The following is a 14,511-nucleotide window of genomic DNA, read 5'->3' on the forward strand; positions in this document are numbered from 1 at the left end:
ATACTTAGATATCATTTCATAATTATCACTAATGTTAGGGAAGAAGTGTATAGCCCATGATGAGCACAGAAGAAAATTTTTCTACTGTAAATAAACACTGCCTATCTCCTAGCATTCAAAGTCAGGAGACCACTTGCACTGTCTAGTAATTTTGAATACCTGGAATAATTTGGCTATAACCACAGAATCTTGTTTTTTCCCTGTGGACATACATTTTCTTTATTTCCTAAGAATGAAAAGATTAGCTCACATGTTTAACTTGTGAGAAACTTCTAAAGTTTTCCAAAGTCTAATTACTCTACATTCTTGCCAATGTTGACCTTACTGTAAGAAAATTCTAGCTTTTCCTCTTCTATTTCACTAGGAATGTGAGAATGTCAGACTTGGTGGCATTTAAGGTCTTAGCTATAAAGAGCTATGTCTGAAAATCCTTGAAAGAGTTAGGAAATCCTACAGACTTATGTCTACTTCTTTCTAAAGTTCTGATATGTTTGAAATTCTTTTACTTATGTTGATATTCTGTTGTATTCACATGGGCATTTGAACGTAGCTAAGAAGAGTGTACTGATCTCTTCCTGTTGTATTAATCATGATTTTATCCTATTTATGTCCTCCTTTTCCATATTTCACAACTTTCTTTGGAGCACAGATATCTCAGGAAGATTAGAGCTTTAACTCATTTTAGAAGTTTTTTTAGTTTTATTTTCACAAATTGCATGAAATACTACATATCTTAATTCCTGATTCTTTTCGGGGGATTCTCATAAATTTGAACTCTCCATGAACGCCTAAATTGTCTCCTCTTTAGCTTAGCCTTCCAACAATAATTCAAACAGATGGCAAAGAAATAATAACAAACAAGTCTTTCCAGAATTTTGCCAGAAACCTAATTAATTAAGAAAAATAGGTACAATATGTGTAAATATAATGGACATCTAGTTCAATAATTTATGGAAAAAAACTCACTAGATGTGTAGGTGGCTGAGGACACAAAAGAGACATCAGATCATTCAGACGAGGTACTTCCTTTTGTTGATCTTGCCTCACAGGACTTGGAGTTTGTCCTTGAACATAAATGTAGTGCCCCAATTTCTCTTCTGCAATGGACACACCAGTGATATATGCTGATTTAAACCTGTCCAGGACCTCAAGGCTTGAAAATTCATCACGCTCATTTCCTCCTCAAGGTAAGTGGCTTCATTTCTCCTTTAGATATTTGTATGTCTTTCTTAGTTAGATTTTCTTCTCAAGTTTACAGTTCTAAACCATTGCTTTGAAGATGAGTAGCAGCTTCCTACTAGTGTTATTGGTGCAACATAGCTTGACTATAGATAATTGCATTCAAGAATTCAAGAATTCAAAATATCTTCCTATTTTATAAGATGATCAATGTGAAATCCATCACCTCTTCTATCAAATCTTAGTTAAATGACCCTGAAGATCTGTATTACACATACGAGCAAAGGAATGTTGTTAAGAGGCACATTGCAAACTTGCAGAAATAACAACTCGCCTATTCCAAATCCTTCTACAAAATGTCAATACTGTGATTCAGTTCTAGCTCATCAGCATTCCCAGTATTCCTTTCAGAATGCAGTGGACCTTCAGCTGACTTAGGGATTAACATCCTCTACTCTGTAATGAGAGGTGAACAGCTTTTAAGAGAATGTCTTATTTAAAACCAAAGACTTGAATATAATTACAACATGATACTTTCTATCTTCAAACTATAATAGCTTAAATGAATGAGTGTCAAGATATTGGAATATGATAGTAATTAATTTTTTTTTTTTTGCTGGTACTGGGGATTGAACTCAGGGCCTACACCTTGAGCTACTCTACTATCCCTTTGTTTTTGTGAAGGGATTTTTGAGATTGGGTCTTGTGAACTATTTGCCTGGGCTGGCTTCAAACTGTGATCCTCCTGATCTCAGCTTTCTCAGCTTTCTGAGTAGCCAGGATTATAGGGGTGAGCCACTGGCACCCAGTTATAATTAATCTACTTAATGTTTCCCGGAATTGAGATTCTTATGTTATCAGAAAAGTTAGTAATCTGAGTGAAAGAAAAGGGGAATGTGAGTTAATATACGATATATAGCATGAGTTGGAGATGTGTGATAAGAGACTAGAAACTGAGGCAGAAAATATGTATAAAATGTTCATTCTGAAATCCAATGAATTTTACTGACATTAGTAGCAATACAGTTATTTTCCAATTTGAATTCATTCCATAGTGTGGCATGTGAATTATAAATTTTTAGAGCTCCTTGTTAGAAACTATTAAATTATCAAAGTTTTAAGTCTGGAACAGTCTTCAGGTGTGTTTCATTGTCATCTCCACATAAAGTTAGAGGAAATTGGAGGATTTTGATATCTACAGGGAGCATCTGGTTGAGCCAGTTGCATTTTGATGTCTAGCAGAAGTAGGGTAGGAAGTTTGTTGAAAGGGATAAAGAACACAAATGGAAAGAAAGATAGTAAGGCTTTAGCAAAACACTGCTATGATCCCAAATCAATAGGCCTAGAAAATCTGTCTAATTGATAAGCATTATCCTACAAAATTTTACCCTGAAATCTGAAGGAAAAAAAATAAGAATGGAATAAAACAAGATGCATGACCTGAAAACACTTGGCCTTGTAGCAGAATGACTGTAAAACCACTGAGGACACTTTGGCTAAACTGTCAGAGTATGGTGTGTGTAGCACAGTGATTGGATCTAAGCCTGTCGACAAACCCAGAAGGAAGGGTGTGAGTAATGACCTATTTTGCTTGTGGTCAAATGGTCAAGGGCTTGCTCTAATAAAAAAAAATGGCTAAAATGCATGAAAATGCTTCTAGAATCCATTCATTCAAAAAGAGCCACTTACTAGGTGCCAAACAGGCTGTAGGTACTGAGGATACAATAGTGAACAAAATACAAGAAAATCTCTTTCCTTCAGAGTTTACATTACCAGGAAACTATGCAATGGATAAAGTAAACAAAGGAGATCAGATGGACATCAAGTCAGAGATCATGGGAACTCAGACTGAACAGGAATTAGGAAGTCATTTTATAGACTCAGAGTTGCTCGTGAAAAGTCACTGGTATATCTGGAATGATGGAAGTAATTTAACTTACTGTTCATCCTCAAACATATAATAGCCAGAAGGCAAATATTTCCAGGAAACTAAAGTTCACCCAGCCTCTTTTGTTTCCCATTAATATATTTTTCTATTATCACATTATTGTTGTACTGTGAGTACACTGTGGCATTTACAAATGTTCTTACAATACAGCATAGTTGAATTCACCCTCTCCATCATTCTCCCTCACCTGGCCTCTTCGGTATCAGTTGTAACTCCACTAAATCTAATCTCATGATGTGAAAGCAGGTCTTTCAGACATGGGATGCTGCGTGCAACTCCTTAAATATAAGCATAGATGGATAACAGTTGTTTAAGTCACCCAAATAGCCTTTTGTCTAAAGTTTTAAAAAAACACTATTAGAAAAAACAAATACTGTTTACTGAAAAATTACCATGTGCTAGACATTATGCTCAGGATTTTAGAAGAACCACTTCATATAATCCTCTCCAAAACCATATTTTGCATGTGAGAAAATCTGTGGTTTAAATGGTTTATATTGCCCAAAATGACATTTTTATACTCAGATCTGCCAGATTTGAAAGATTCTATTTTTAATCAGTGCCATATTTTAGCAATAAGCGTTAAAATAGTGACTATATAAAGTTTTCTCTATTTTGCAAACAAACTTGGAATTTTGAGGGAGCAGAGGGGGAGGAAGAGAAAAGACAGAAAAGTGAAATGATTACATCTATAAAACTAGAAGGAATCACATACTAGTGCCTTATTTGGCTTACTCACTGGGTTTAGTCACTGCGTTACACTCGCTTTCATTAGAAGTTCTAGGCTGACATAACCAAGCTCAGTTTCCTCATATTCAGTCATATCCCTGGGGCCTTGGAGCCTCCTCGATGTCTACTCCTGCCTCCCCCTCCATCTATAAAACTGGTCCTAGAGTGACAGATGGGAACACACATACTGCTTCATCAAGTCTAATATACTACCTGTTTACTCCCATAATATTTTTTCAGCACATTTCACTATGTAGCCATTCCTCAGAATCCACAGAGGACTGATTCCACAACCCCTCAAGATACCAAAATGTGACAGATGCTCAAGTTTCTTATATAACATGTTGCAGAATACTCATGTAACTGATTTGTATACTCTCATATACTTTAAATAATCTCTAGGTTACTTTTTATACCTTTGACAATTTGTTTATGGAATAATGACAAGAAAAATTTCTGTACATGTGCAATACAGATGTAAGACATTTTGTGTGTGAATGTTTTTGGTTGGCAGTCGGTTGGGTCTGTGAATATATGGATCCCCAAGGAGAGTAAGCAATGGTTGACACTACTAAAGTTTGTTGCTTCAGGAACATTTCTGTTGTTTTACTTTTTTGTTCTCTCTCTCTCTCTCTCTCTCTCTCTCTCTCACTCTTTGTCTCTTTGTCTAAATAGAGATGATCCATTTAAATGATTGTCAGAATCCTAATGGCAAAGAACTTTAGTATTTGTCTGCAATCTGGGTTTCACTACTAAATCCCTAGGGGTAATGGAAAAAAATGTAGAAATTGACATGAAAGCCATTCCGGAATATATCATAAGAAGAAGAAACGATATTGTAGTATATCTGACTTTAAATTTATAACATGTAACTCAAAGCAAGTAACCATTTACATTAAGAAATTTTTAGATAAAAACACAAAAAACAATTAGAAAATGTAAACAAATCAGTAGCTACAGGTAAATTAGGAAGTCTTTACTTATCTACTAATATAATTTAGAAACCAATTCATAATGGTCAAACATGTAAATGTTAGAAACCAAATGAGAGTCAAAGTGGTATTATGATTAAATTAAAGATGTGGAAGCATCTGAGAAGATTTGGAGCAGTTAACTTCCAGAGTAATTCTCTGACAGAGTAGATATAATTTGGGGAGCTGTAGCTCACTGTTTCTCCATATCATTTTTTTATAAATAAAACTCATATATATATATATATGTGTATATATATATATATATATATATATGTACTGGACATGGTGGTGTCTCTTGCCCGTAATCCCATCTATGTAAGGGAGCCTTCAGTAGGAGGTTTGTGGACCAGCCAGCCCAGTCAAAACCCTACAAAAAATAACTGATGCAAAAATGGATTTGTGGAGTGGCTCAAGTGGAAGGGTACCTGCCTAACAAGCATGAGGTCCTGAGTTCAAGCCACAGTACCACACACACAAAAAGATTATTATTATTTTCCTTATTTAATGCTTGTGTTAAAGATATCTAGAAACAAAATAAATTGATACAGTTGTGCTTCATTTATGGTCACATTTCATAAGTTAGTCTAATCTCACCTTTTGATGAACATTACACATTTACTATGTAGTTGTTGATATGACTACTGAAAAAAGCAAAAAATACATGACTTTTTGTTTAGACGATGCATGTTGCAGATGTACATTGCATTAAACTACTACAGTAGGTGTCTCCTTATCTGAGTTTCCATTTCTGCAATTTCATTTGTGTGAGGTCAACCACAGTGTGAAGGTATTAAATAAAAACTTCCAGAAACAAGAAATTCATAAATTTTAATTTGCATCTTGTCCTAAGTAACATGATGAAATCTTATGCCATCCTGCCCAGGATATGAGTCATCCCTTGCTACCCACCAGTCACCAGTGCTTGTGTTCACATGATCCCAAAACTAGTGATCCTGGCAATTCAGCTTTGCCAAGGAGAAGCCTTAAAGTGCTTCATGTGAATGAAAAGGTGAAAGTTCTGCACTTAAGGAAAGAAAAAATATCTAAGCTCTACTGTAGTAATAATCTTCTATCTACAAAATTATTAAGAAACAAAAAGAAACTCATGCTATGTTTTCTGTCACAACTCAAGCTGTGAAAGTTGTAGCCACAGTTCCAAGAGGTGCTGAGCTGAGATGGAAATTCTGTGTGTATGCATAGAATATACCCAGTATATACAGGGTTTTCTACTATCCACAATCCAAGTTCCCTTGAGGGGTCTTGGAACATAGCCAGTACAACAGGGACTACTGTAGTTGAAATACTGAAAATAACATGCTTACTCACAAAACATCCTTCCTTGAATGCCACATATTTGATCCAAGTTGAAGAATTTATTTCATTCTAGACAACAGTTAAGCAAAGGGTTAAATGTCCAAGAACAGAATTGCCATATATCACCAGCACCTAATGTAGTGCTTGATACAAAATACGGATTCAAAAAGTATATGTTGAATAAACAAAGGCCCTCCTTCTTAGAGGAGATGCCTGGACCTCTTCCTACAATAGTACAGGCACTTTATTTCTGTATGCCATGTTGCAATTTTTGAAACATCTTTGCCTCCATCTTATTTGATTCTCATACCAATCCTTTGTACATGTGAAATGCACAATTATTCCTATTTTATCAAAGCAAACTATTAGTTGGATCCTAGAATTCATCGTGTGGACGGAACTTTATATTAAGATGTTTAAGAAAGATTCTTTTCTATACCCAACCCCCAAGCTGAATCTAATGCTCCATAAGCTTTACAAACCACCTTTGATTTTTGTGTCAAATGTACTCAACTGAATTAAACAAATATGTTTCTTGAAATTCCCAGATATCTGTCAGGGCCCATCTTGCCATCAGTTGGCACTGAAACTTGGCTGTGCTGTGATACTTCTTCTGGTCTTGAGTGTGATTGGGTTGAGTGTTTCAGGTAAGTGAGGCAAGATCACTTGCTTCAGAATTTCCAGTCTATTGCCATGGTAAATATTAGAGCATCTTCACATAATTTGGCCACCCCAAGCTTAGTGAAAGATCAATGAAATGAAAAATTATAAGACAGTAACAGTCAGCCCATATCCAATTTGGAATGTTCCCACTTCTTTTTGTTGTTGTGACACTTACAAAAGTTAGTTGAATTCACTCTCTCCATCATTTTCTTTATTCTTCTTCCTCCCATTCCTGGAATAGTTTCATTGTTCCATTTGCATACATGTGTAGACAGTATTTGCATCATATTCACCCTCCTACACTTTTTCCCTACCTCATCTTCCCCCATTCTCATTGGTACCAACCCCTAATACTGGACCTGTTTGGCCCTCCTGTTTTCTGATTTTTGTAAAACACAAAAAAAAGATAGTTACACATTGGTTTCCTTGTGACATTTCCATGTATATATGTATTATAGCCTGAATTGGTTCATCTCCTCTATTTTCCTCCTTTCTACCTTAGTCTCCATCTTATGTTGATTTCAACAGGTTTAAAAATTCTATACTCATTCTTATATAGGAAGTATATCAACCATGTTCATCTTCTTAACTTCCTTCTTATACCCTCCTTCTCTTGTATATGACCTCCCCTTAGCATGACCTGTTTTTCAAAATATTGCTTATATTTGTGTTAAATGCAAATCAAAACCATGTTAATATTCTACTTCACTCCTGGTAGAATAGCTACCATCAAGAACACAAACAACAATAAATGTAGGGGAGGATGTGGGGAAAAAGGAACCCTCATACACTGCTAGTGGGAATGTAAATTAGTAAAACCACTAAGGAAAACATTATGAAGTTTCCTCAAAAAAACTAAAAATAGAACTGTCATATGATCCAGCGATACCACTCCTAAGGATATACCTGAAGGGATGTAAGGCACCCGCACACCCATCTTTATTACAGCACTACTCACAATAGCTAAGCTATGGAAACAGCCATGACACCCCACTACTGATGAATAAATTAAGAAAATGTGGTATTTATATATAATGGAATTTTATTCAGCCATAAAGAAGAAAGAAATTTTATTTGCAGGTAAATGGATGGAACTGGAGAACATCATCTGAAGTGAAGATAGCCAGGTTCAGAAAGCCAAAGGCCACATGTTTTCCCATTTCTTTCTCATTTCTCTTTCTAATTGTTCTCAGAGTCATTATGGGGTATTACACATATGCTCCAAGAACTTAAAAAAAGTCACAGTTGTGACATAAAGGTGACAATAACAAAGAAAATTAAAATGTCCAATTATTTGCAGTATAATAAGAGCCTATTAAATTCCAGATAGCAGTACAAAATCTCTCCCTTGGAAGAGGCATTATTCACTCATTCTGAAGATTGAGGAAGTTTGGCAAGAGTAAGCAATTGAAGAGCTGAAGTGGCTTCCTGACATTGGCTTATCTAGTGGATAATTATAACCTAGTATTGGTTGAAGGTCCACTCATTTGGTGCTTTTTCTTATTTTTGTGTACTGTCTCCAAACTGGACCCTTTGTTGTCACATTGCTAATAGTTTTATCTTCTGTCTGTATTCAAGCTTGTTGAGATAACATGTTTTCCTAAACTTATATATGTATAATATCTAGTCCACCACAAACTTTGGTATTTAATTCTGTTCATGTGTTTTCTTATTTGCTAGTGGTAGTCTTAATACAAAAATCATCAATAGAAAAATGCATTGTGGATATTCAAGAAAACAGGACTGAAACAACAGGTAATTATATGGACTGAATTTCCTAATGACTAATATTTGATAGGATTTGTTTATTAACTTACTTAAGGCTCACAGTAAGCCTTAAATTAAAGCAGTAACATCACCTTGATTTTATGTTTGAGAAAGCCTAGGTATAAAAGGTTAAGCAACTTGTTCAGAATTACACAGGTAGTAGTGATGCTGGGTTTTACATTTAGGCTGTGTGACATTAAAGTCTGTAATCTTAATCATTAGGCCATACTGTCTTATGCTGCTAGCACATTTGATCACTAATAAGCAAATATTGGTTTAAGAAGCAAACTATTCATTTAAGTGGAATATTGGATTATTATATTGAAGATGTCAAACAAAATGTTACTTAACCAAAATTAACTAACTTTGGTTAATAATGGCAACTCAGAATGTTGAATGAATTCTTTATTTTATTTCTTTTACATGTAGTAACACTAACCTTGTTCCAGTCTATCTTAGTAAAATGTGTATTAATAAATCACAGAGATTGTAACAGAATGTGAACTTTATGCACATTCTCATACAACAGAAAATTTAATAAACCTGGAGAAAATTTAATAAACCTCTGGAAAATAACATCCAATAGGTCATATTAGTATAAAAGTGCATCATTGACAGAAATTTTCTTAAAGTTTTTTTCCTCTGTGGTATTTCTCATGAATTTAGGGAAATCAATTACTTTTGGCTTTGTATGTTGCATGTTGTTTAAAGTAAGCATTCTTTAGATGAGTTTAATATTGCTGTCCAGTTAGTGAAATAAGCACTGGTGATGTATTTAATGAGATTTGAGAAATAGCCTTGTCTCTATCCCAATCTGAGTGAGTTGGTCTGAACCAGTTATTCTCCCAGTATGTCAAAATGTAAGACATGTCTGTTTAAATTATGTTAATGGTATTTTCCTGCCTATTCTAATATTCTATGATTCCATTTATGCTCTTATATTACTGGTCACAGATTCTAATTCTTAGTACCAGAATGAACACTAGGTTTTCAAAACTTCAGAATTTATTGTTCTCACTATTGTAATCAAGGACTTCTGAGCATTTATAATGATGTATGTGTGTAATTGGTTGAGGTACAATAGGGACAAGGTGAAAGACAACACTTCTTTCTCTTTCTTATTTTAGAGAGATCACCTCTGGTAGAGTGTCCCCCAGATTGGCATAGTCTCCACAATAAATGTTTAGGAGTTTTTCATTCCACTTCCAAATCTTGGAATGACAGCAGAAGTGACTGCTCTGAGAAAGAATCCAGTTTGCTGCTCATTCAAGACCAGGAAGAACTGGTATAAACCATTAAATAAAATTCCTTACTAGAACTTAACACTTTCTTTAAAATAGATCATGGTCTCTGGACTTTAGCCAAAAGTTCTATGCATTGGAATTAGAAACTTTGACTTTGAGACACTTATGATAGGAGAGACAAGATATATGCGAATAATTGAATACAATGTAACAAATGTATTAGAAATATATATTTATCTGTGTGTATATATATACACAAGTGTGTATATATATATATATACAAGTAGAGAAAGAAAGAGACAGTGAGAGGAAAAGAAAGGCAGAGACCAAGACCTGGGGTGGGAGAGAGAGAGAGAGAAAGAGAGAGAGAGAGAGAAGCAGAAAGAGAGAGAGACTGCAAAGAAGGAAAAGTTAACTCAGGGAGTTAGGAAAGACTTCACAGAGTGGGTGATACTTTGCAACTGGTGATAGGGGATGAGTTGTGAAAACAAATCATGAATAGATAAACAGAATCAATATTAAGTCTTTTTCAGGTTTCATTGTGGGGACTCATACAGGGCTTACAAAAGAATGACATACATCTATTTTGGATTGGACTACATTATACATTACCAGAGGAGAACTGGAAGTGGATAAATGGCTCTGTTTTTAATTCTGATATGTGAGTATTATATGAGCTAATTTGAATATCCAATTCATATCAGGTTTACATTGCAAAGTAGTAACATTATTTTTTAATTTAATAGCTTTGAGTTAGAAATTTACAAAAGGCTTAGAAGATGAATGATTCCCAAGTAGGTTGAAAATGTGCTATATTCTTCTTTCACAATAATTTATATTTTAATCTGCAATAAAGTTTTAAAGGACAGGACTAAACTAACTTCTTTGGGAGAGGCACATAAAAAATTTTAAATGTATACCTGGAAGTTCTTCCCTCATAGAATTTCATAGTATTTTCCAAATTGTGGGGAAAGGTACAGTAACAGCTCTTGACACCAATCAATCAGGTCACAACCACCATAGAAAGAATGATTAAAAAGGGAAAATGGTAAATATCAGTGTGTGAAAGTTAATCATATGAGAGGAAGTGCACACATTTTGGCAAAGGATGTAGTATATTTTAGCCAGGGTGATGGAAGAGAGGCATTTGAGGGATGTGATGAAGATGTGCATTGACCACAAATGAGGCAGTTGCTATTTTCTCTGGTGTCTTGTTTCTTCTTGTGTAAGACTGTCAAGATAACCACCAATGTAATAGGAGGGTTTGTGCTTCATAATTAGATTACATATTTTAGCAAAATTCATGATTAGTTGTACAGTAAAAGATGTGATATTCCTTTCTTTTGTATAAAGTATACAGAGGTTCAGCCAAGTTTCTATAAAGAGTTTTCAGAAGTGATTCTGTCATGTTTTATGAATCTTGAATGTTTTAATAAAATTTATATATATTAACATTTATGATGTATTTTTATCATTCAGAAAAACAAGTAATTGAAATTTAAGATGCTAGGATAAATTATCATTAAAAAGCAATTACTAAGTATTGAAAATATTAAATATATAAAAAGTTTGAGTGAGACCCTACCTGAAAAATAAACTGAAAACAAAAAAGCAAAGAGGGTGGGGGGAGTGGGTCAAGTGGCACAGTGCTTGCCTAGCAAGTGCAAAGTCTTAGATTCTATCTCCAGGAATGCAAAAGGAAAAAAATTACCTTAAAAATTGAAGAAAGACTCTGAAGGATGGGAAAAAAATACAGGTAACATTTATAATAGTGTAATTGAGGGAAGTCATAGTTTAATGAGGGTGTGGGGCATTAGGAAGAAATTACTTGAGCTGCTCAGACCTAAGGAGCTATGTAAAAAAATGGAACAGGATTCCTGTTTATTCAAAAGGAACGCTGATTATGCGAGATAGGGTCTTAAGAACTATTTGCCTGGGCAAATAGCCAGGATTGTAGGCATGAGCCACTGGTGTGGCCTCTGGTATATTGATTGTGTTTACTGAATGTCCACTTTGTTTAAGCATTGTCACGTGTTCTTATGCCAAGAATTAGGAGACAATGTCCTATGAATTTACGAACACTGAGACTCAGCAAAGTGAAGAAACTTTTCACATGACGCGTTAATAGAATAGGAAGATTTAGCTTTAAGTTTTCAAAGTTTCTCTTTTTAATTTATCGTTATAAAGCTTATTGTTAGAAGGACTCTTTCCAGAGAATATGAACCTAAAAGTTCCAGGGGTTTATATTAGCTTTATATTAAAAACTTTTACCATTATATTTGTGATAATGTTTAATAACTATGTATAATCTTGGACTTCCTGAAACTCCTAGTCAAAAAATTGGCAACTAAGGATATCTAGGAAAATTCTTAAACACTAAAAGAGGGTTTTCCTTTGCTTCTCAGATTAAAAATTACTGGTACTCCTGAAGAAAACAAATGTGTTGTCATCTCAAAGCAAAAGATGGTTTCTGAGACTTGTGATGGAGAAAATAAATGGATCTGCCAAAAGGAACTAAAGCCTGTCAAATGAAAATGTCACCTGACTCTTGACTGTGAATCCTACTGCATTTTCTTTACCTTCCACTATGGCTCTCTGACCCTTCAGTTGTGTACAATGTTCTTACTGCTCAGTGTACATTAGTGCACAAAGTACACAGACGATGGTAATTCTAACACTGTGTGAATCTTGCAGAAGACAATGTCCAATCTCTTTATTCTATAAGTTAAGAAACAGACATCAGTGTGAGATAGGAAAAGGTAGAGAGGCCAAGGAGAAAAACAAATAATATGTGTCAATAAAGCTTCTTACATTGTGTTGTATTCATTCCTGCTCATATAGCTCTGACCTCACAGAGAGACCATACAGGGAACTTTAAACTCTGTGTTCCTATACTGTACCCTCACAAAAATCCCCATAGCAAATTGTGTACATCCCTAAGTGGTACTGAACCTTAAAGGAAAACATATTTTGATGTCTCATGGACCACATAATGTCATTAACTAACACCAAATGTGCTTCTGTAGCGTGACAGTGAATAATTACATGCCCTCTAGGTTGGTCCTGTCACTGATTGAAGTCACACAGGATAAGAGCAGGAACCATCAGGAAAGATCATGAGTACAGCTAAAAAAAAAGTGATTGATTCACCAAGTGGTCAGCACAAAGTAGTTGATTAGCCTAATGAACCATTCAAAGAAATTCAGTATGGACCAGAATCTCAAGAATATAGCGCAAACCTTACTGTGGTAGAATAGTGCGTATCTTTCAAGCCCACACTCTACCCCTTTGAGTGTGTGCTTTTTTAAAAATTTTCCACAATTTCCATGAAAATCAAATAAGAGTTAATACTCAATTTACTTTATAAAGAGACATGCTAAAATTTCTGTTTGAAAACAGATATCTACCTACTCTGATCATTCAATACCAAAGTGATTTATTTATATTCAAGTACATACTACCATGACCCAAAATAACATCTAAACTGCTATTTCTCAGGAATAAATATTTATAATACTTGTTAATAAATAAAATTTAAATATATCAAAAGTCAAAGTGTAATTCATTCTGTGGCAGTTACTGAGGAAATAAATTATTTAGGAAAACCTTTCAGATAAAGCAGCATGATAAATGAATATATAACAGGAGTGGTATATATTTTTTTGGTGGTGGTACTGGGGTTTGTACTCGGGGCCTCATGCTTGCTAGGCAGGTGCTCTTCTACTTGAGCCACTCCACCAGCCCAAAAGATGATATTTTGAAATGTATGACAATTTTGGGGAAAGACATGTAATAACACTGTCAGGACATAAATCTGAAGAAAATATCCCCAAAGTTGACAAAATACATTCCTGCTTCTAGGAATAATGTTCAACACAATTGTAAAAAGTGATTCAGAATGAGGCCTTCCTGATAGCTCAGGATTAATTCCACATATTGTCCTCTTCTTCCTTCCTCTTAGATCCAAAATCAAGTGGCCCTACAGCACAAATCTGTAGGAAAATTTTCCTATGAAACTAATTGGAACAATGTAAGTTTTCTGTCACTCTTGGTTCTTGTTCAATATTAAATAATTCATTGAACTTACTATTGGATATGATACTGCCAAGTTTAACTCTGAAACTCAAACTTAAGAGGTACAATTCCACTAGGAAGGCATGTCTAACCCTATGTAGACAGGCTAAAACATATTAGATCTAGGGGAAATATTTTGATTATAGTGTTTGAGTTGATGTTTATTGACATAAGCTAACTGCAGCCGAAGCCAGGACAAAAGAAGATACAATGTATGGCATCCAAGATCTGCTCTCTATCAAACAAGATGTGAAATAAAGGAGGGTGTGGAGAAAAGGGAGATTTTGCACACAACCATGGAATGAAAACTGATACAGCCCTTATGAAAAACAGTATAGGGGTTCCTCAAAAATTTAAAAGTGGAATCACAAAAATTAAAATAGAATTACCTTAGTATTTAATAATCCCACTCTGGGTTTATGTACTGACAAAGGAAAAATTCTGATATGTCCTAAATTTAATTATAAAAACTGGAGGATTGAAAGAGGGATGAGATAAGCAAAGTCTATCAGTTAATAGCTAAAGGCCAAATTCTTATAAATATCCACATTCCTAAATGTATGTTAAACCTTGACTTACAACCCACAGAGGACACTACCAGAACTACCACCTTCTGTTT

General features: G+C 34.7%; 1 protein-coding gene across 1 annotated transcript; it reads left to right on the forward strand.

Annotated features, from left to right (window-relative positions):
* The first annotated feature begins 1,033 nt into the window (after nucleotides 1-1,033).
* Nucleotides 1,034-13,309, forward strand: Klrb1 (killer cell lectin like receptor B1). Its single transcript, XM_020173371.2, has 6 exons — nucleotides 1,034-1,187; nucleotides 6,693-6,791; nucleotides 8,488-8,562; nucleotides 9,702-9,859; nucleotides 10,352-10,479; nucleotides 12,224-13,309. The coding sequence occupies exons 1-6, from the start codon at nucleotides 1,103-1,105 to the stop codon at nucleotides 12,348-12,350; spliced, it is 672 nt and encodes a 223-aa protein (XP_020028960.1). The 5' UTR covers nucleotides 1,034-1,102; the 3' UTR covers nucleotides 12,351-13,309.
* Nucleotides 13,310-14,511: the final 1,202 nt, after the last annotated feature.

Source organism: Castor canadensis, chromosome 6 (genome assembly GCF_047511655.1).
Source record: "Castor canadensis chromosome 6, mCasCan1.hap1v2, whole genome shotgun sequence".
Taxonomy (NCBI): Eukaryota; Metazoa; Chordata; class Mammalia; order Rodentia; family Castoridae; genus Castor; species Castor canadensis.